This window comes from Microcaecilia unicolor, chromosome 7 (assembly GCF_901765095.1).
Source record: "Microcaecilia unicolor chromosome 7, aMicUni1.1, whole genome shotgun sequence".
NCBI classification, from domain to species: domain Eukaryota; kingdom Metazoa; phylum Chordata; class Amphibia; order Gymnophiona; family Siphonopidae; genus Microcaecilia; species Microcaecilia unicolor.
In genome coordinates, this window is record NC_044037.1 from 251,094,433 (window position 1) to 251,115,996 (window position 21,564).

The following is a 21,564-nucleotide window of genomic DNA, read 5'->3' on the forward strand; positions in this document are numbered from 1 at the left end:
TGACTTCTGTGTTGATTTGAAGAAGCTCAAGTTCTGAACCATCATTACCTTTCCGAAATCTATCCTTCAGAGTTATACACAGACTGACATTATATGATGTAGAACTACAGATGCCATCAAAAAAATACTCTGAGCAGTAAAGACTTTCTGTGATATTTGGAGGCTGAAGCAGCATGTTAATCTGCAGAGCAGAGAGCAGCAGACATGACCTCCAGGGTGCATGCAACAAAATAAGCTTTGTCGTCACCCATTCCTTCTTCAGGTCATATTCAAATAAAAGGGACAGGCAACGCAAAGTCATTGTCACTATGAGCCAAACTGATGGTACAGGTACAGTTGCCTGAAACATCCATGAAAAGTTCCTTAACGCACGAAACAGAACCAGTTAATAAGAGGAGGAGCTTGGCCATATCTTGCTTCTCACTCTCAGAAAGACAGCGGGGTGGGGTCTCAGCAGCTCCATCACATCATCTCTCAATTAGAAGCGATACGTTGGGACGGCCAAACCTCTGTTTTTCTCAGGCTGGGATACTCCCACCCCAAGAGAAACAGCAAGAGGGGCTCAGTGACCCCAGGATATCACATCTCCTCCCCAAACAGCAAGAGAGGCTCAATGGCAACGTCACATCTCTCAATGGGAGGTGATGGGTTGGAACTGCCAAGCCGTTCTTGTTCCATCACCTCCTATTGAGCGATGTGATGTTGCCATTAAGCCTCCCTTGCTGTTTCTCTGGGCCGAGAGGCGATATGCTGGGGTCACTGAGCCCCTCCTGCCGTTTCTCTTGGGGTGGGAGCATCCCAGCAACCCCATCATATCACCTCTCATCTCTAGAAAAAAATTTTAAAAGAGGGCTTGGCACCTAAGCTGGGACCACTGCTTTTTAAACACTTATAAATGACAGAGATGTGAATAAAACTTGTGAGTAATTAAATTTGCTGATGACAAAGTTATTCAAAGCTGTTAAATTGCAAGAGAATTGTGAAAAATTGCAAGAGGATCTTACGAGACTCGGCATCCAAATGGCACATGACGTTTAATGTGAGCAAGTGCAAAGTGATGCATGTGGGAAAGAGGAACCCAAACTAAAGCTACGTGATACAAGTTTCAACATTAGGAATCACCACCCAGGAAAAGGATCTAGGTGTCATCACTGATACACTGAAACCCTATGAGCCAGCGGCGGTGGCTTTCAGGAGTGGCTAAGAAAGCAAATAGAATAAGAAATGGAAAACAAATGTTATAATGTTATAATGCCTTTGTACCACTCCAAGGGGTGAAGAGGGATGAGACTGGGAAAAGAAAAAAAAATCATACAAGCAAAGATAAGTTTTTTTCAGATTTGTGTGCTCATGGTTCAAATCTATTAGTTTCTCCCCACACCAGAGCAAGCCCAAGAATCACCAAGTGGGAATATATAATACTGTTAATTGAGCTGGGTCAGTGTTGAGTTGCTGCTGGTATCTTCTCTTTTGTTCCAACCTTGCAGTCACTGGGGATAAATAAGGTACTTCATTAGAAGGATGGGAAAAAGGGAGGAAGTTGTGGTAGCATGAATACTATGAATTGATCATCTCCCTTTTAAAACTTACTTTCTCTTGGCAGCTCTGATATTGAAAGGGGTTATGATCGGGGATTAAACAGAGGGGGAATGGAGAGTAGTACTGTTCCCATTCCTTTGCTGGGTAAGGGGAAATCTGTTATGAAATTATGCAGCCCCAACATATAACCTCTCAACCCCCAAAAAAGCAATTTTTCTCTTACTAAGGCCAAGATGCACTAAAGACTCGTTAAAGCCCTTCCCTTACCGATTCCCTTAGCAAATCGGTAAGGAACGGGCATGCATCACAGAAAAGGAATGCAAATGAGCTGCTCGTTGTAGCTCACTTGCATTCTCTATTCCATCGCTAAACAGTCAGCCGGTCGAGCATGACAGAGCAGCCAACCATTATGCAGGCTGCTGTGCGCATGCCAATCTCTCTCGCGATCCCTCCCTTCCTCCTGCCCCCGGTGTCCTGCGCCCTGCATCGAATGATGCCCAAAATGGACGTTTTTTGGTTTGTTTTTTTAAGCGGAGCGCTATTTTGGGGGGGGGGGGGGGGGGGTTGGTGAGCACTTGGGCGTTCTTTCGAGTGAAGGACGTTTTTTTGTTCCCAGATTTTTTTTTTTTGTTACTTTGGGCCAAGTTTTATCCCACGCAGCCCCAACGAGAGGTACAGACCTCGTTAGATTTTCCAGCGTTAAGGCAATTGGAAAAGGTTAGTGCATCTCATTACAATAGGGTTTCTACACAATTTGCTCATCTGCATTCCGTTTTCATTAGCTGCTACCGTTGTCGGGAAAAAAAGTCTTTAGTGCATGCCAGGGTTTACTACTTGCTCGTTAAGTTTAGTGCATCTGGCCCTAAATCTGCCCAGAGGCAAAGCGAAACCAGTAGCACTGCAGTCAGCACTCTGCAGCTAAAGGCAGTTAGTTGGCAGACCAAGACACTAAGCTGCAGTAGCACTCCCACAGAGCACTCCAAAGATATGGCTGCTGCATTGCTGTGAGGGGAAGGTGTGGGTTTTCCTGTCATGCAGCTGCAATGCTGCTATAGCTCCTGCACGAGGAATGGCGCCGCTGCTAAAAGATTCAGCAGTACTCGCGGAGGAATACACTGGACTTACACCTTCAGCAGCTCAGCATGAACAGCTAAGGAGGCAGGACTACTCCTTTGCCCCAATCATGTTGTCTGCTCTGGTGCTGACAAGGGAAGGTATCAATCAGATCAAAAGGTAAACAAAAACAAAAAAAAACACGTTCCTAGGACTGGGGATTCAGTGTATCCCCTGAAGGCCCTGACTGTATTCTGAGGCAGGATTACTCCTTTGCACCATTCGTGGGTCTGCTCTGTTGCTGACCAGGGAAAGGACCAACTAGATCAAAGGTAAAAATACCAGGATCATAGGGTTGAGGATTCAGTGAATCCACAGCATCACTTCTTCTAACATCTATGCTCAAGGCAGGCAACAAAAGCCTCTGACAAATCACAAACCTGAAAGGCAGTAGGAAACAGGGCTGTGGAATCAGCACACCAAACCTTCGACCTGGACTCCTAATTTTTCTACTGTCCAACTCCTAGAGAAATTTGATCAATTACAGAAACATAGGATATTCCTTCATGTACAAAATTAGTTCTAATAGACCTTGGAATCACTGTGGATTGAAATTCCATGTGCAAAGGGGAAAAGGATAGTGATAGGAGTGTACTACCGTCCGCCTGGCCAGGACGAACAGACGGATGCGGAAATGTTAAAGGAAATCAGGGACGCAAACAAACTGGGCAACACAATAATAATGGGGGATTTCAATTACCCGCATATAGACTGGGTTAATGTAACATCTGTACACGCAAGGGACATAAGATTTCTTGATGAAATCAAGGACAGCTTCATGGAACAGCTAGTTCAGGAGCCGACAAGAGAAGGAAAAATACTAGACTTAGTCCTTAGTGGTGCTCATGATCTAGTGCAGGGGGTAACGATACGAGGGCCGCTTGATAACAGTGATCATAATATGATCGGTTTTGATATTGGCATTGAAGGAAGTGAAACTAGGAAATCAAGTACGCTAGCGTTTAACTATAGAAAAGGTGATTACGACAAAATGAGAAAAATGGTGAAAAAAAGACTGAAAGGAGCAGCTCGCAGAGTAAAAAACTTGCATCAGGCGTGGATGCTGTTTAAAAACGCCATCCTGGAGGTTCAGGACAAATATATTCCACGTATTAGAAAAAAGGGAAAAAAGACTAAACGTCAGCCGGCGTGGCTAAACAGTAAGATAAAGGAAATCATTAGAGCCAAAAAACAATCCTTCAGAAAGTGGAGAAGAGAACCAACTGAAAGTAACAGGATAGATCATAAGGAATGCCAAGCCAAATGCAAAGCGGAGATAAGGAGGGCAAAAAAGGACTTTGAGAAGAAATTAGCGTTGGAAGCAAAAATACATAGTAAAAATTTTTTTAGATACATTAAAAGCAGGAAACCGGCCAAAGAGTCGGTTGGGCCGCTGGACGAAAATGGTGTTAAAGGGGCGATCAAGGAGGACAAAGCCGTAGCGGAGAAATTAAATGAATTCTTTGCTTCGGTCTTCACCGAGGAGGATTTGGGGGGGACACCGGTGCCGGAAAGAATATTTGAAGCGGGGGAGTCAGAGAAACTAAACAAATTCTCTGTAACCTTGGAGGATGTAATGGGTCAGTTCAGCAAGCTGAAGAGTAGTAAATCACCGGGACCTGATGGTATTCATCCCAGAGTATTAATAGAACTAAAAAATGAACTTGCGGAGCTACTGTTAGAAATATGCAATCTGTCCCTAAAATCGAGTGTAGTACCGGAAGACTGGAGAGTAGCCAATGTTACTCCGATTTTTAAGAAGGGTTCCAGAGGAGATCCGGGAAATTATAGACCGGCGAGTCTGACGTCGGTGCCGGGCAAGATGGTGGAGGCTATTATTAAGAATAAAATTGCAGAGCATATACAAAAACATGGACTGATGAGACAAAGTCAGCACGGATTTAGTAAAGGGAAGTCTTGCCTCACCAATCTAATGCATTTTTTTGAGGGGGTAAGCAAACATGTGGACAATGGGGAGCCAGTTGATATTGTATATCTGGATTTTCAGAAGGCGTTTGACAAAGTGCCGCACGAAAGACTCCTGAAGAAATTGCAGAGTCATGGAATCGGAGGTAGGGTATTATGGATTAAGAACTGGTTGAAAGATAGGAAGCAGAGAGTAGGATTGCGTGGCCAGTATTCTCAGTGGAGGAGGGTAGTTAGTGGGGTCCCGCAGGGGTCTGTGCTGGGTCCGTTGCTTTTTAATGTATTTATAAATGACCTAGAGATGGGAATAACTAGTGAGGTAATTAAATTCGCCGATGACACAAAATTATTCAGGGTCGTCAAGTCGCAGGAGGAATGTGAACGATTACAGGAGGACCTTGCGAGACTGGGAGAATGGGCGTGCAAGTGGCAGATGAAGTTCAATGTTGACAAGTGCAAAGTGATGCATGTGGGTAAGAGGAACCCGAATTATAGCTACGTCTTGCAAGGTTCCGCGTTAGGAGTTACGGATCAAGAAAGGGATCTGGGTGTCATCGTCGATGATACGCTGAAACCTTCTGCTCAGTGTGCTGCTGCGGCTAGGAAAGCGAATAGAATGTTGGGTGTTATTAGGAAGGGTATGGAGTCCAGGTGTGCGGATGTTATAATGCCGTTGTATCGCTCCATGGTGCGACCGCACCTGGAGTATTGTGTTCAGTACTGGTCTCTGTATCTCAAAAAAAGATATAGTAGAATTGGAAAAGGTACAGCGAAGGGCGACGAAAATGATAGTGGGGATGGGACGACTTTCCTATGAAGAGAGGCTGAGAAGGCTAGGGCTTTTCAGCTTGGAGAAGAGACGGCTGAGGGGAGATATGATAGAAGTGTATAAAATAATGAGTGGAATGGATCGGGTGGATGTGAAGCGACTGTTCACGCTATCCAAAAATACTAGGACTAGAGGGCATGAGTTGAAGCTACAGTGTGGTAAATTTAAAACGAATTGGAGAAAATTTTCTTCACCCAACGTGTAATTAGACTCTGGAATTCGTTGCCGGAGAACGTGGTACGGGCGGTTAGCTTGACGGAGTTTAAAAAGGGGTTAGATAGATTCCTAAAGGACAAGTCCATAGACCGCTATTAAATGGACTTGGAAAAATTCCGCATTTTTAGGTATAACTTGTCTGGAATGTTTTTACGTTTGGGGAGCGTGCCAGGTGCCCTTGACCTGGATTGGCCACTGTCGGTGACAGGATGCTGGGCTAGATGGACCTTTGGTCTTTCCCAGTATGGCACTACTTATGTACTTATGTACTTATAACATATATTTATTTGATGTCTGAACAAAGAACCTTGTACAAAAAAAAAAAAAAAAAAAAAGAATTTAATGTATGTTTTTACATATACATACACACCATATATTATAATGTAAGTTTTTATTTTTAAGCTGGGAGGAGGGGGTGGGTTGCAGTCAGTACATTTTTACCAACTCTGATTCCACCCAAAATTGCTTCTGGCTCCATAGCCCTGCTAGGAAATAAAACTATTCTGGATGAAAAAGGAAGCAAAACTGAGAACAAGACTGTCGAAGGGGAACTGAACCACCAGGCTAAAATGGATCAGGAGCTTTTATTAGCTCAGCATAGTATACCTCTCCTTGAAGTAATGGTGCAGCCTTTAGCAGAAGTCATAGTGCTGCAAATTTAAAATCTCCAGCAGCTAGGACGCAGTAATGAGGATGGAGCCCTCACACAAATTACGGCTGCTTAAGAGTCACTAAGCAGAGAATTCAATAAACAGCGCTGAAACTCAGTTGTTGAAAAAAATTTCAGTGCTATGCACTATTCTATAAAGGGCACATGGCTTACAGTGGTGGAAATAAGTATTTGATCCCTTGCTGATTTTGTAAGTTTGCCCACTGACAAAGACATGAGCAGCCCATAATTGAAGGGTAGGTTATTGGTAACAGTGAGAGATAGCACATCACAAATTAAATCCGGAAAATCACATTGTGGAAAGTATATGAATTTATTTGCATTCTGCAGAGGGAAATAAGTATTTGATCCCCCACCAACCAGTAAGAGATCTGGCCCCTACAGACCAGGTAGATGCTCCAAATCAACTCGTTACCTGCATGACAGACAGCTGTCGGCAATGGTCACCTGTATGAAAGACACCTGTCCACAGACTCAGTGAATCAGTCAGACTCTAACCTCTACAAAATGGCCAAGAGCAAGGAGCTGTCTAAGGATGTCAGGGACAAGATCATACACCTGCACAAGGCTGGAATGGGCTACAAAACCATCAGTAAGACGCTGGGCGAGAAGGAGACAACTGTTGGTGCCATAGTAAGAAAATGGAAGAAGTACAAAATGACTGTCAATCGACAAAGATCTGGGGCTCCACGCAAAATCTCACCTCGTGGGGTATCCTTGATCATGAGGAAGGTTAGAAATCAGCCTACAACTACAAGGGGGGAACTTGTCAATGATCTCAAGGCAGCTGGGACCACTGTCACCACGAAAACCATTGGTAACACATTACGACATAACGGATTGCAATCCTGCAGTGCCCGCAAGGTCCCCCTGCTCCGGAAGGCACATGTGACGGCCCGTCTGAAGTTTGCCAGTGAACACCTGGATGATGCCGAGAGTGATTGGGAGAAGGTGCTGTGGTCAGATGAGACAAAAATTGAGCTCTTTGGCATGAACTCAACTCGCCGTGTTTGGAGGAAGAGAAATGCTGCCTATGACCCAAAGAACACCGTCCCCACTGTCAAGCATGGAGGTGGAAATGTTATGTTTTGGGGGTGTTTCTCTGCTAAGGGCACAGGACTACTTCACCGCATCAATGGGAGAATGGATGGGGCCATGTACCGTACAATTCTGAGTGACAACCTCCTTCCCTCCGCCAGGGCCTTAAAAATGGGTCGTGGCTGGGTCTTCCAGCACGACAATGACCCAAAACATACAGCCAAGGCAACAAAGGAGTGGCTCAGGAAGAAGCACATTAGGGTCATGGAGTGGCCTAGCCAGTCACCAGACCTTAATCCCATTGAAAACTTATGGAGGGAGCTGAAGCTGCGAGTTGCCAAGCGACAGCCCAGAACTCTTAATGATTTAGAGATGATCTGCAAAGAGGAGTGGACCAAAATTCCTCCTGACATGTGTGCAAACCTCATCATCAACTACAGAAGACGTCTGACCGCTGTGCTTGCCAACAAGGGTTTTGCCACCAAGTATTAGGTCTTGTTTGCCAGAGGGATTAAATACTTATTTCCCTCTGCAGAATGCAAATAAATTCATATACTTTCCACAATGTGATTTTCCGGATTTAATTTGTGATGTGCTATCTCTCACTGTTACCAATAACCTACCCTTCAATTATGGGCTGCTCATGTCTTTGTCAGTGGGCAAACTTACAAAATCAGCAAGGGATCAAATACTTATTTCCACCACTGTATATAGAATAGTGTTTAATGCGCATCCTGCGCCTAACCTTTGGGCACTGAACTTACAACCTGGTGTAAATGCCGGTGCCCAAGTTAGGTTGATTAGGTCAGTGGCGTACCGAGGGCGGAGCGGTGGGTGCGATCCGCCCAGGGTGCATGCGGCAGGAGGGATGCAGGGAGCAGCTGCACGGCTGTCAGCTCCGCTGGTTCCCTGCTCCCTCTGCTATTACTTCCTGTTCCGAGGCAGAGGGAGCAGGGAACCAGCGGAGCCGACAGCCACGCTGCTGCTCCCAGCAGGTAGGAAGAATGCGCCGATCCACCCTGGGTGGCAGCCGACCAAAAAAACCACCACCAGGTAAGGTAGCATTCTATTACTGCGCATTCAACTTTTTGGAATGCCCATGACACGTCCATGGCTATGCTTTTTTTTTTTTTTAGATACACACCATGGGAGGTGCACATTGTTCCAAGGCATGGCCCATATCCAGATACGCATGTAAATTTAACATTAGTAGTTAGCACCCAATTATTGGATAATATGCTCTGAACCATCAAATTTGTGTGTGCAACTTTGGGTGCCATATACAGACTCTGGGGTAAGACACTATGCAAGTCAGACCTACCAATGCGTTTCTGATGAGCAGCAGAGGATTCCTGCATTTTATGCAGTCATTTCCAAATCATTATTCTATCTTTAGAGCACTTTAGTGCCCTTTGCGATGCATAAAAAAAATTCTATTATTCATTGCATCTTTCATCTATTAGGGATGGTTGTAAAGCTGAGTTACAACAAAAATGTGTGTTACCTTCTCTTTAACACATTTTAAAGGGCATCAACACTAGTTAACACTGCCATAACACAGGGAAAGGGAATGAGACTCTATATACCGCCTTTCTGTGGTTTTTGCAACTACGTTCAAAGCGGTTTACATAGTGCCATTTGAAAGCCGGGCCTGCAAGTGCAGGAATACCTGGGGACCACTCCTGCCTCACCTCACTAGATATCAGAGATTGGAGGGAAAAGGGGGGGGGGGAAAGATAGGCCTGAGGGAGTAGGCCTTGAGTTATCTGAGGGAGCTTCTGGGTAAGGGGAGCTCTATATCTACTACTACTACTTATCATTTATATAGCGCTACAAGGCATATGCAGCGCTGTACACCATACACAAAGACAGTCCCTGCTCAAAGAGCTTACTGTTTGACCAACCCCTTTAAAGTGCCTGGGAGCACTGGGCTGCCACACTGCAGCCTAACGGTCCCAGGATGATGGAATAATGTCACCTGGGAGGTGGCTCAAATTGGCATTATTTACCAAGGAGTCAATAACCTGCGATACTTGGTACCACTAGTTGGTGTCCCCCCATCGTAAATCAAGGTGAAGTAAAAGCACAAAAATCCATGCATGGAACCCTCCACAATTGCACAGAGTTAAAAAAAAAATAAGTAGCCAAATTTTATATAAATGCCAAAATTAAATTTAGTTAAATATATATACTCAACCCCACTTCTGCAGCACCAACAAGTCCTGGATTTCTGACAACTCCATCCTGATTCATGTGTGCTAACTGCAATGACTATTTCACATGGCAGAAGCAGGACTATGAATACCACAATGCACTGGGGTACAGATACAAAGACTAGGACTGGCCTCAAAGTCTCTCTACTTGACCTAGAACACTTGGCAGCATTAAATACTAGTATGTCAGGAAACACAAGAGCAATCTATATACTGGACAATTCCTAGGAGCCTAAATGACTACTCCCCCTCCCTAGAAGAGATACTCCCCCTATCAAAAAAAGGATATTTATTTATTTAAGCCACTTTTACCCGCAGCGGTTTCCATAAAAACATACATATTAAAATTCAAATACATACATAACTAATGATACTGCTGTCATAAAATCCCAACCACGTTAACTATCAAAAGAAAAACTGCACAGAGAGCGGTTTTCAACATTCTCTTAAAATTTCTGTATATCAGGGATCATACGCAACTGACCAGGCAAGGCATTCCACAATAACGTTCCTCCTCAATGTGTTATTTTTTCTTATTTTGCCATGCCTGTGAGAAAAAAAAAAGCAAACATTCACATAAAAAGCAGTGAAAGCAGCAGAGTATCAGAATGTAAAAGAATTGAATTTAAAAGACCAAAACAAAAAGAAAAACAAATACACAGAAATCTTCTATGAGGTTCGCCTGTATTTTAGAATCTTCAGCCAAACTCAAAAGACCCCCATTGCAATTTAGGGCCGATGTGCAGCACTACCCTCTGTGACCAGGAAAAGCTAACACCTCAGTACAATCACAGCGGTCTCTTTAGATTATCAAGATTCGCTGAGCCATAGTTGAGCATGCCACCAAAAATGTCCTCTCCCTAAACCCCAATAGCTCAGGGGTGGGAAAAAAATGTTGATAGCAAGGGTTTTCAACCCAGTCAGTCAGGGTTTCAGGATATCCACAATGAATATGCATGACTACTACTACTTAACATTTCTAGAGCGCTACTAGGGTTACGCAGCGCTGTACAAATGAGAGATTAACACACATTTGGAGGTAAATTTGCATGTATTATCTCATGCATATTCATGTGGATATCCTGAAAACCTGACCAGCTGGGTGTGTCCAGAGGATTGGGCTGAGATCCTCTGCCCTAGGACAACATGGGATCCAAATTTGTGGGGTAAAATCAGGACCAGATCAGCCTGTCCTGAAACAGAATGGAGCCAGCTGGTAGCCAAAGTGTCTGTAGGACTTCCTGTTTGTCCTTGGGAACTAAAGTTTCAAGACTCTGCACTGATAAACAGTACACAAAGATACACCCACATAACGGGCATTTCACATCCATACAACTTGGCACAATGCTGACTAATTCAGAATGTGAAAGCTTAACAACTTGTTAGTCTAGCTAGCGTTCAAAGTTAACAACACTCTGCTGTTGTGTTATCCAGGACGGATCAGCACTTTTATAAAAGCACACACACAGGCCCATTTTCTAAAGAGGTTTTCTTATTCTGTACTGTACTATCACAGGTTTCTACCTGAATGCAACAGAAAGCTTCACTGTCAAATACAAGAAAACTGAGACCCCTTCAAAGAAGAAAGGGGGCTCTCTCTCCACAGCAGAATACTGAACCTGCACCACCACCTCTCACACCTAAAGTTCAGCCACCGGCCTGTATGGGCTTCAGGTACAGCTTCAATAACATTGAAGCATCGCCAGTGCATTTTTTCTAGCAAAAAAAGTGCCGGTACTCAAATGCCAGGGCACCCTACAATAGCCAGGCCCCCTGCAACCAGTCACAGAATCTAAAACAAGGCAGAATTTATGTGTAGAGCATGAGTTCTTTCATTAAAACTTGGGGACGATGGGCCAATTTTAGCAGACAATGGAAAAGGTGCCGGTACTCAGTACCCCCTCAAAAAAAGCCCTAAGCATTGCAGTCTATTAGTCTCCTACATGTGCTTATAGGACCCTACCAAACCATATATTGACCTTTTGTGACTAGTCCACTGGCCCTGTCAATGAAAAAAAACAAAAACTGATTTTTTACTTCCAGCCTTTAACTACTGTTCTGGGAAATGACCAAGGACCATTCTGAATCTGCTGTGTTTTAAGTTATACAATAACACAATTAACACATGTAGAATGACCCTGCTTGATTTCACAGCTGCTACAAACAATGTCAAATATCGACTTGTTTTTTTTCTGCTTGACACACCACGTTAACAACTCAAATCACAACCAGTAAAATCATCACTGGCTGATAAAAATAATGACCGATGCACTATGGAAAGTGCTACACTAAGAGGGTCTTTTCCAAAGGTGCGGTAGCTTTTAGCATATGCTAAACGCTACAGACGACCATAGAAATCTATGGGCGTTTCTAGCGTTTACAGCATGCTTATTTTTAGCACGGGATAAAAAAAACGCTAGTTTGCCCTTGTAAAAGGCCCACTGAATTCAGTAGAATCAGGGACTACAAATACCACACTGCTTTGGGATTTAAGTTTACAATTAGGACAGACCAAAAAAAAAAAAAGTCTCTTTCCTAGAAGTGGTTAACTTAGCAGCTCTAATGATTATGCATTTTGCCTCACTGAAGTTAATACACACCAGTCATGCATCCATTTCTCATTCACATTCACTGTATACTCAAGCTCAGGTGGAATTGAAAATTACAGCCCTGCATGAATAGCTAAATATAGTTCTACCCAAATCACACAAAAAAGGAGAACATCACAAGGAATTACGAACTTGGGGGAGACTGAAGTATGGGAGGGGGGGTGATGTCAAAACAGCACAGTCAATAAGAACTATTTTTAAAAGATAGCATACACATCAAAGCCAGGCTTAAAGCAACTAAATACAGTTTATATACTCTTGTTGGAATAAATACCGTCAGACATCCAGAGTCATGGGCATCCAGAGGCACCAATCCATATTCCTTGCAAAACCACAACACTGCACATAGTCAAAAATCACACAGGAGCTGAAATCACTTCTGTTGTCATGAAGAACACCATAACCTTGCAACTATGACCATCCAAGATGTGTTGTGACTTGGAGAACCCTGCCACTGTGGTTAACGCAGGTATCAGCGCCATGCAGCATAGCCCTAAATCACCTCTGTACCTCAGTCAGAAAGTCAAGAGCAGACATAGCAAAACAGGATTACGCCACCAGACCCAAGACTTGCGACTGTGGCAAGAAGACCACACAGAACCTTTGGCCAGTCAGCTGCCAAAGATAGCTCTTGTATGGTACAGGATCCTGCTGAGGTTAAAACAGAGTAGCTCTGAGACCGGATAAAGTGGAGAATCAGGATGCTGACTTGCAGAATGTTCAATTAGCATTTATAAAAGATAAAACGCTTACTGATAGATGTTTGGAGACTCTGGAAAATATATTTTCGATATTTGAAATTGCGGGGTTTTTTACCTTTCCAAAAATCCTATATTATTCATCTAGAAAAGTTCTTTAAAAATATATGGAAGAGGTATTGCATATCCCTAAGGAAGCGTTGCCCCCTTTTGCAAAAAGCTTATTTTACTTCTAAAACTCTGCCTCAGCAGAGAAGGGATGCGTCCGTGGGTGCGGCTAATTTTAAGATAATTTGGATTTAACAGGAAATTTTGAAAGTTCTGACTCTGAAGCAGTAAGCCGTGCTACTCATATTGCCATTTTTTTTTTGAGACTGTGATCATATTTGAGAATATTTTTCAAAGTTTAAAAATGATAATTTTATGGGACATAAGGTCTGGGATTTTCCAGACCTTGCTAAGTCAACTCAAGAGAGCAAGAAGAAGTTTTTGGCGTTCACACAACGGGTCCAGTCCCTAGGGGGTACTTTTCATCTTCAATATCCATGTAAATATGTGGTTGTGTTAGAATCCATTTAGTTATGTGTTTTTTAATCCAGACCATTTGAGGTTTTTGGTAGAAGCCAAATAATTGGAAAATGTTTAATTATTATGTAGATATATTTTCTCCTTTTGGAGGTTAATAGAGAATGTGGGCATCAATCCCACTCTCTCTCACATGCGAAGCAAGCGCTCTACCACTTGAGCTAATTCTCCTGCTATTTGGATGATATGATATTGGTTTTTTAGTCTCCCATCTTTACTGTTGTACGATTTTTTTTTTCAAGGGTGTTTTCTTTCCTATCTTGGCTCCCCCCATTTTATGGGCTTGGTAGCATGTTTAGGTGGTATGAAGGGCATTTAATGTTTCTTTCTTTTTGTATTCCTATTTTTGTACTTTTGCTTGTATATTACTGATAAATGCAACTAAAATAAAAAAAACCAGAGTAGCTGAAATTTGCTATCAGTGGAAAATTTACAGCTGTACTGAACAGCATGTTTACTATTCTGCCAAATACGAATAATGAAAAATATTATTTGGCCAAATACAAATAATGGGCATTGAGCTTTAATTACCAGATAATAAAAGAAGCAAGGTGAAATCAGCGATCAAATGTTTGAGTAGAATTCAGCCCCAGATTATTCGTACTTAAAATTGCTATTTGTCCGAATATGATGAACTGAGGGCACAATTCGAGGCTGACTCAAATAAATATTTGGTACAGCACTAGAAATATGACAATTCATATACAGATATATCAAAAGTAACATTTCTCTACTTCTGTTGGATTTTCTTCATCTTTCTCGCCTCCTCTCTAACACCTATCCTTTAAAGTGGCTTCCCTACACATGCCTGTCAACTATTACTACATCTTCTCTCTCCCTCACTTTAATCTCCATCCCCACTCATTCATTCCTACCCTATTTTCCAATGTTTCCATTTTCTTGCCTCTTACCCTCTTCCCAGCCTTCCACTTCCTCATTTGTTTTATGTTGTCAAAAACGTCGACTAGCACTTAGAAGGGCATTTGGAAAAACGAATGGGTACCCAGTTCTTTACAAGGCAAGAAGGTTAAAGTGAACTTGGTACTGCGCCTGAAGAAGCAACTGTGAAACAGCAGCGCTCTGAGCAATCTATTTTGCCAGTCATTTTACCAGATAAGGTAACAGTTTCAATACTTTTATACATATGTAAACATTTGTGGTGGTGATAAGTCTAAATAATTATCCTTTTTTTTTTTTTTTTTAAGACTTATGAAGAAGCTGCTCAGCACTGATAGTGTATTTGACACCTTAACTGAGCTTCTGAAGTCTTTCCTTTTTTATAAGTAAACTCCATACTTTTGAGATTGAAGAGCTTGCTGTTAAAATTCTCACACCACTAAAGAAATACAAGTTTTGCCTATGCACAAGTAAGCACAGATGTTATAAAATAGCGACTAAGTCCCGGCTCTCAAAGAACAAAAGTGTCACATTTTTGGCTGTCTGGTGTCCTTATCTGCGAAGTCTAAGCCATAGAGTTCGTAGTTTACTCTTAAATGCAAGGTGAACCCCACGGGCTGTTACTGAATAGATCTCCAGGTCTGGGGGGGGAGGGGGGGGAGGATAAGTATATCGTGATGGGAGTAAATAAAAATGCTGTAATAAAAAATTTAAAAAATGATACATGTTCAATAACAAATGGTTGTATAGTTTGATCGAGGTTTGATGAATGTTATATGCAGTGTCTTGTATGACAATGTTTCTGTTGCTGCAATATCAATAAAAACCGTTTAAACATTAAAAAAAATAGCGACTAAGCCAGATGCACACGCAAATCCAAATTGGTGCCAATTAACCCCAATAACTGACTTGGCATCTAATTGTCCGATTAGTTTCTGCATGCATCTTGGATCCACACCCAAATTTGGGTGGCCTATATAGAATCTGGGGAAAAAATTATTCAAACTTATTAAAACAGAAGCATCTCGTGAGACTACAATACTGGACAAATAAAAGGTAGATGTAGATACATGCATCTTGGATCCACACCCAAATTTGGGTGGCCTATATAGAATCTGGGGAAAAAATTATTCAAACTTATTAAAACAGAAGCATCTCGTGAGACTACAATACTGGACAAATAAAAGGTAGATGTAGATACAAGTGAAATTAATCTCATCTAGGAGATACAAAATGCTGGGTTCTGAGTTAGGAGTCATCACCCGACTAAAAGATTTTGGGGTCATAGTTGATTACTACATTGAAATTTTCAGCCACTGAGCCACAATTCCATACGTTGAAGAGACTCAACATGGCCATGCTTCGGCAATAGTGCCAGCATCAGAAGTGTCAACCTTGAAATCCAAGAAGCTCCCAGGTTAGAGAAAACTGTTCCCATCAATATAGAGTAGATTCAATGATCAATCTCAGCTGCCCCTTGCAGGCCCGTCTCAGAGCACAGGAACAAGGAGCCCAGGGAAGTGCGTTTTATCTTGTGACCATGAGAAAATCCAGCCGAGGCTGATCATAGCCATCTACTATATATTGATGGGAAGAGTTTTCTCTAACCTGGGAGCTTGTTGCATTTCAAGGTTGACACAGACTCCTGACGCAGGCACTATTGCCGAAGCATGGCCATGTTGAGTCTCTTCAACATATGGAATTGTCTTTTCAACATGTGGAACTGAGTTACCTTAAAATATCTTGTTTTTAACATTTTGAATTCCTTTTTCACAGAACCTCGCTTTTTGTTTCAATTCTGTGAGGTTCGCTGTGCCTTATTTGTTATATCATTCCATGAAACTAGACCAGCAGATTGGTAACAAATCTTTAGAAATTTGTTTTGGTTTGTTTTCTTCACTCAGCGCATAAGTAGTGGAATCTGTTGCTGGTCAAAGCAACTAACACAGTGGGATTAAAAAAAAGGTTCTGACAAGTTACTAGAGAGGGGAAGTCCAACAACGTTTCGCTAAGTAGACTTGAGAGAGCTATTGCTCATCCCTGGAAATAAGCTACGAGTAATGTATTTTTTGGGATCTGCCAGATATTTGTGACCTGGACTGACAGGATGCTGAGCTCAATGGACATTGGTCTGACCCAGAAAAGTTTTTCTTATGTTCCTCTTCTAACCTCTCCTCCATTCTAATCCTCCTCTGCTCCAGTATGATAACCATGGTAGTGTTTGTTGCAGGGCACCTCTTCACTAACAAGCAGTGCAGATTTCCATATTAACTGCACCACTGGTGGAGAGGAAGGAGCAGAGCTATGGCCTTGAGCACTGCAGATACACTACAGCTAATTCTATTCCAGAACAGAAAAAAAAGGGAAGGATGGCATACCTCTGTGAATCTCAACACCCCCCCCCCCCCCCCCCCACAACCAAAAGATGCATGAAACAGGAGGAGCAGCAGGTGGCCCAGGAGTCTTCTGGAAGATCCAGGTTACAGAAGCATTACATTCACTTAACCATGAGGATCATAAGAACTAAACAAGCTGGAAGACTGCAATTGCTTTTTAAGACATGCAATATTAAAGCCATGGTTATTCCTGGAGTGGCCATTTGGGAGGTTTGAAAGCATACTGCACAACAGCAAAAAAAGCATTAGTGCTGCTTGTTTAGGAGCTGCAAAGATTTGTAAGCAGGCCTCTTTGCCATTTGCTGCATGGGTGCCCATACTTCACCTACTGGATAGCTGATTACTTGCCAGAACATTGTAATCTGGATATAAGCAGGATATAAAATTTCTGCTTTCATGCTTGTTAATTTAGAATCCATTTTATTTTGGCCTGGTACATCTTGATTACTTAAAAAGTACAAGGGGCAGACAATCCCTGTTGAAACTTGTAAAACAGCATCCCATGAAGCGTGCACTAGAAACGGGTGTCAGGTGGCTGTGTTATCCATATACGAAGAAGTCAGGGAAATATCTTGAGACAGAACTGGAAGTTTTATGTTAAACTGTACCTGCTATACACAGCCTTGGGTGAATCTTCATAAAGTTGGTTAATAAATCAACAAACAAACTACACTCGCATGGTGCTTGTCACAGTAGAAGAAAAAGATACGCAATTCTTACTGGCTATTGTATTTAATTAAGAATGTATAGTTTGCTGTAACTTCAAATCTAGCTGGGTTCCATAACAACTATTTTAGGGAAATAAGACAAGATAAAGGTATTTTCATTTTACTGTGATACAAATTGCTCCTAGCCAGACTGGGCTAACACTCTCTAAAGGAAACTGAATATGATCATTATCTGAGCATGAGGCAAGAAACAGGGAGGGGGAAGTTGAATCATAACATTATCAGGAATACAGCTTGGAGTGGGTGGCAAAGAAGCTACTTTCACTTCTTCCTCAACTGGTCTCTAGTACCCTTACACCCCCATTTTACAGTCTTCATGCCGAGGTGCAGACTTCGAAAAAAGTTGGCAAGTATTTCCACCTATCACACCTCCATGCCAAAGTGCGAACTGATGAGAAGAAATTCTGTTTTTCCCCCTGTCTTTTCTTACTTATGTGTGAAATTATACATAAAAACAAAAAGTCAATGTGTGGAACCGGGTACATAAAACCTAAAATTAATCAGATGTCTACAGTCACTAGTGGAACTCCAACACCCCTTTAGCGGACCCCAGCATTAGACTGTACTAAAAACCTCAGCAGAAGAAACTCAAGCACCACACCCTCTACTTCTCACCCATGCTTCCCATTCTGGGGATATATGTTTAATTTTTCTTCCAAAGTCACACTTCTTGCTCACAAAGCCAGCTCATCCAGAACAAAGCAAAGCCAGATCTTGCTACAAAAGCTAACGAGAATGGGATATCCCACATGAAGAATCCCACACCCGTCTCCGGCTCAACAGAGTCTGCTAACTGGACGTTTCAGTTCTCGAATTCGTGTTAGTAGGAACTCTGAACTTCAGATTCGATCCCCTTCAATGACTTCGCAAATACCCCATCCCCCCCCCCCCTTTTTTTTTTTTTTGTTTAGTTGCAAATGAGATACAGATGGCTCTTAATTCCTTCTCCTCAGGTATTCCAAGGAAGGCTGGGAAGCGACTGCAGTGCACCCAGCCCTTAGACGCTAATACCTCCACATGGTCTTTGAGGGGAAGAATGAATCACTGATTGAGGGGGGGGGGGGGGGGGGACCTAATAAAAATACCATCGCCCTGCTAACAAATCCGTTTCCCTTCTCTCAAATGTGCCAGACAATAGATCTGAATGCAATGCAGCGCAGATTCACGTTGAATGTTACGGGAAAGATATCACGCTCAGTGCTCAGCAGCACCCAGACTCCAGAGGACAAAAAAAAAATACAAAATGAAAAAAAAAGCAGCGAATAGATCTCTCGTCGCCTCATAACCATCAAGTCAAATCACGCTTAAGCCCGGTGCCGAGAAAGAGCCCGAATCACGCCGCATTTTTGCGAGATCAAATGCACTTACTAGGACGATGGCAAATCTTTCCTCCAGTTCACCTGGCTCCGGCATCGGCAGCTTCAGAGGCATATTGTGAGCCCTGAAATCGGTGTGATTAGAATCCATGCTCCCCGCGTTGCCCATGGTGAACGGTCTCCGCCGAGGTGATATTGCACCTCAGTCCGTGTGCCACTTAGCAAAGCGCTGCTGCTTCTGTAAGGAATGAACTCCTTTATCCACTCTGCATTCCCCTTTAAAGCCTGTAGCTGCAGGCTTTGTTTTTCTTTGTGTGCTGCCGACTCCCTGTCGCTTTACCCTTTTAAGTGGCATGGCCCCTTTAAGAGCGTTCTCCCCTCTCAGCCATGACCTCATGCTGCTGGGGCGTTGTCATGACGACATGCCACCACGTGACTTGTGTGGCCACCAGGTTGTGTTGCCTTTGCGCGCGCACGATAGCTACCCTCGGCGTAGAATCCTGCGTGGCTCTGTCCAGGGACGTTAGAACCTCATCAAGCTGAGCGATTCCGAGAGGTGTTAAATATCTTTACCACTGGTGTTTGTGATAAGCCTGCAGTACACCCACCCAGCGGCACACGTGTTCCGTTTTGTGCCTGACCCTTAGGCTTCTATGTAAAGCAGAAGAATGTAAGGATAACCAATTAAATCAGAACATGAATGATTCTTTTTTGGTTCTCCACCACAAATTTTAACTCTTACTACTACTACTAGTACTACTTAACATTTCTAGAGCGCTACTAGGGTTACACAGCGCTGTACAGTTTAACAAAGAAGGACAGTCCCTGCTCGAAGGAGCTTACAATCTAAAGGACGTCAATAGAAATCAAACAAAATAAAACATGGAAAAGAAAATAAGATACCTTTTTTATTGGACATAACTTAATACATTTCTTGATTAGCCTTTGAAGGTTGCCCTTCTTTGTCAGATCAGAAATAAGCAAATGTGCTAGCTGACAGTGTATATAAGTGAAAACATTCAAGCATTACTATGACAGTCTGAACAGGGTGGGAGGATGGGGGTGGATCGGAGGTATGCATGGGGACATCAAAGCATGATGTCCCCATGCATACCTCCCACCCACCCCCATCCTCCCACCCTGTCAGACTGTCATAGTAATGCTTGAATGTTTTCACTTATATACACTGTCAGCTAGCACATTTGCTTATTTCCGATCTGACGAAGAAGGGCAACCTTCGAAAGCTAATCAAGAAATGTATTAAGTTACGTCCAATAAAAAAGGTATCATCTTATTTTCTTTTCCATGTTTTATTTTGTTTGATTTCTATTGATAACCTTAAGAGTGGACTAACACAGCTACCACACTCCTCTACTTAATCTAAAGGACGAAATGTCAAGTTGGGGCAGTCAAGTTTTCATGAATAGAGGTGTAGTGGTTAGGTGCCGAAGGCGACATTGAAGAGGTGGGCTTTGAGCAAGGATTTGAAGATGGGCAGGGAGGGGGCCTGGCTTGTGGGCTCAGGGAGTTTATTCCAAGCATGGGGTGAGGCAAGGCAGAAAGGGCGGAGCCTGGAGTTGGCGGTGGTGGAGAAGGGTACTGAGAGGAGAGGAGTGGCAGGTACAACTCTGTCCACCTTGTAGTACAGATTGGATGGCCCGTACAAATCTTTGCCGTTATTTACTATGTTATTGTGACATTATTAAATCACATTTTTAGTTATTAACGTCGAGGTTTTAAAAATACCTCAGGCCTCTGAAAACTCTCTAGGAATGTTACTTGTCTGGTCCTACTTTCTCTTCTGCTGCCCACAAAACAACCAATGTGCCATATCTTGTCAATCACTAGAGATGCAAGGGTAGAGACCCAAGCATTGGTGTGACACTGGCCAAAACAAACCAAAGGCAAAATAACATTGCCTTCCCATGATCCTCTGAGCCTTTAAGAGGCTGACTGGGGCCCAGATGCACAAAACCTAACAAGCCAGCAACATGGTTTTTACACTGGTTCTAGCTGGTTTAGCGGCACGGAGTTCAGCGAGACAAGCACAAAAGGGTCACTAGCAGCTAAGGAAAATCGTATGCAAAGGTATTATAATGAGCTAATTACTACACAAATATGCATGCAAAATGATGCACAGCTGTTTTACAAGTGATTTACAGAAGCAGCCCCTACCTTTAGCATGGAAAATGTAACAGCTGCAGATACTGCAAGAATAACACCTGAAACACAAGAATTCATCTGGGATGGAGCAGAGATCCGGGCGTGTGTCTTGGGAGAATTTTCATCCTATTGTTAAGCCATCAAGTGGAAGGAAGAATTCATCCAGGGTGGAAGGAAGAAGCCCGTCAGAGCAGAGATCCAGATGTGCGCCTTGGGATAAGTTTTTTTTAAAGAAGCCATCATCTGTGGTGCTGATCTAAATGATCCTCTTCATGGAAGCCAACTTTTCAAAATTATTGGGGGTGCTAAGCCCAGTGGAAATAACTCCTCCCTAGACATATACAAGAAATTTTCTCAATATTGGGGGTGCTCAAGCACCCACAGAGCCGGCTCCTATGAATTCCTCTTAACTTTACTCCTGACTTCTGCCCTGGATTTCTTGCAGAAGGGATCGCAGGCTGATCAGAACGGATCCATTTTCTGGAAGCACACCCCCGTCCCCAAACACAACAGACAAAAAAAAAAAGCTACACCGGCTTTCATACATGCAGCTTCTTTGAGTATATGAAAGCCATATACAAGCGCTGCTCTGAGAATGCTCAGAGCAGCCACGCTTAGCGATTGACTG

General features: G+C 42.9%; 1 protein-coding gene across 1 annotated transcript in view; it reads right to left on the reverse strand.

The window, feature by feature from the left end:
* FMNL2 (formin like 2) overlaps window positions 1-19,090 on the reverse strand; it is a 385,766-nt gene extending 366,676 nt beyond the window's left edge. Inside the window, 1 exon segment of the mRNA XM_030208897.1 lies at window positions 18,826-19,090. Coding sequence (XP_030064757.1) covers window positions 18,826-18,942 — 117 coding nt within the window. The 5' untranslated portion in view covers window positions 18,943-19,090.
* Window positions 19,091-21,564: the final 2,474 nt, after the last annotated feature.